Source organism: Phytophthora parasitica, assembly GCF_000247585.1.
Source record: "Phytophthora parasitica INRA-310 unplaced genomic scaffold supercont2.88, whole genome shotgun sequence".
Lineage (NCBI taxonomy): Eukaryota > Oomycota > Peronosporomycetes > Peronosporales > Peronosporaceae > Phytophthora > Phytophthora nicotianae.
The window spans coordinates 47,970-49,205 of NW_008649074.1; the positions used below are offsets into that span (position 1 = coordinate 47,970).

Consider the following 1,236-nt stretch of genomic DNA (forward strand, 5'->3'; position numbering starts at 1 on the left):
CCAACTCGGTGACAAGCGACTACTAGACAGCTGAGACTGTCACTATATAATCGTCAAGTATCCGTCTCAACGGATTGAATCCTCGAGGATCTAAGCGGCTCCGTGCTAGACAGACTTCGTCGCATTACGTAGAAGGACAGGTAGCAGATCAGTCAGCGTCAGAAGCATTGTTCGTCATCTTGATGGATCAGCCGTAAGTCTCTTCCAAGGGAGGTCGTGTCACGATATGACCGTCAAGTATCATATTCAGGCAAGCGATACTCGTGCTGCAAGGCGGTTGTACCCGATCAGACCAAGAAGTACAAACTGGTATATTTCATAGTTCTATTTCTAGTGGTACAGAGAGTAGTTTTGGAGACTGCCTATTCATCACTCTAAGAAGACTCATCTTCAGAGCAACGCTGGTCCTCGTTCCTTGCTTCGCTCCCTCTTCCGACAAAAGTTCCTCATCGCTGAAGACGTGGTTGTCGCCATACGTGAAGTCCGTTTCAGTAGTGGGTGGCACCATGTTGCAACAGAGATAGCGGACATCCCGTCGTGTCGTGAATGGTGGACGACTTCGTCGTTCTTCAGTCGGCAGAGCTGTCCACCATTGAAGTCACTGTTGGCGAAAGGTGCTGCTGCCACCACTGCTATTAAAATCAATTGAGCTTGCCATCGGCGCTAATACGGCCCTCTTTAACGTTTATGCAGAGATCTGAGCCAACATTTTTTTTCCTGTCAGCGCAGTTGAAAGGGGTTTCCAGGGTTGATTGGCCTGGTCCTATTGGTCATATTGGAACCAATTAAAAGCGTAAATGTGCCGTAACCTAATCTGGTTACCCGTTCTCAAAACAACGCGTTGTCAGTATCTGCTGACTGATTGGCTTGATTAGCGGGGTTGACAAATTATTTGTGAGAAATCAAAGTCAATTCTGATTATGCTGGCATTTATTTTCCGATAGTGGAGTTACGGGAGTTGGTGAATGACGAATATTGTTTTCGGGTCTCGGAACTGATTGGCTACCGGTATTTTACCTTCTAAATCTCGGGTCTGCATGCTCATAATCGCAGTTTACGATCAGATTACGGTCTGTATTAGTTACATGTACACCGACAAAGGTTCAAGATTACAACTCCGAACAAACGATATGAACGAAATGCCTTTCATGTTCTTCACTTCGCTTGTTCTCGGGTTGGTGTGCCATGTTCTTCGCTGTACTCAGCATAGTGCTGTTGTTGTCATTAGATCCTTCA

At 46.1% G+C, this 1,236-nt stretch overlaps 1 protein-coding gene across 1 annotated transcript; it reads right to left on the bottom strand.

Annotated features, from left to right (window-relative positions):
- Nucleotides 1-246: 246 nt before the first annotated feature.
- PPTG_24376 (hypothetical protein) lies at nucleotides 247-508 on the bottom strand (the record flags this gene model as incomplete). Its single annotated transcript, XM_008916761.1, has 2 exons — nucleotides 247-306; nucleotides 374-508. 2 exons carry the CDS (start codon nucleotides 506-508, stop codon nucleotides 247-249), a joined length of 195 nt encoding a protein of 64 aa, XP_008915009.1.
- Nucleotides 509-1,236: the final 728 nt, after the last annotated feature.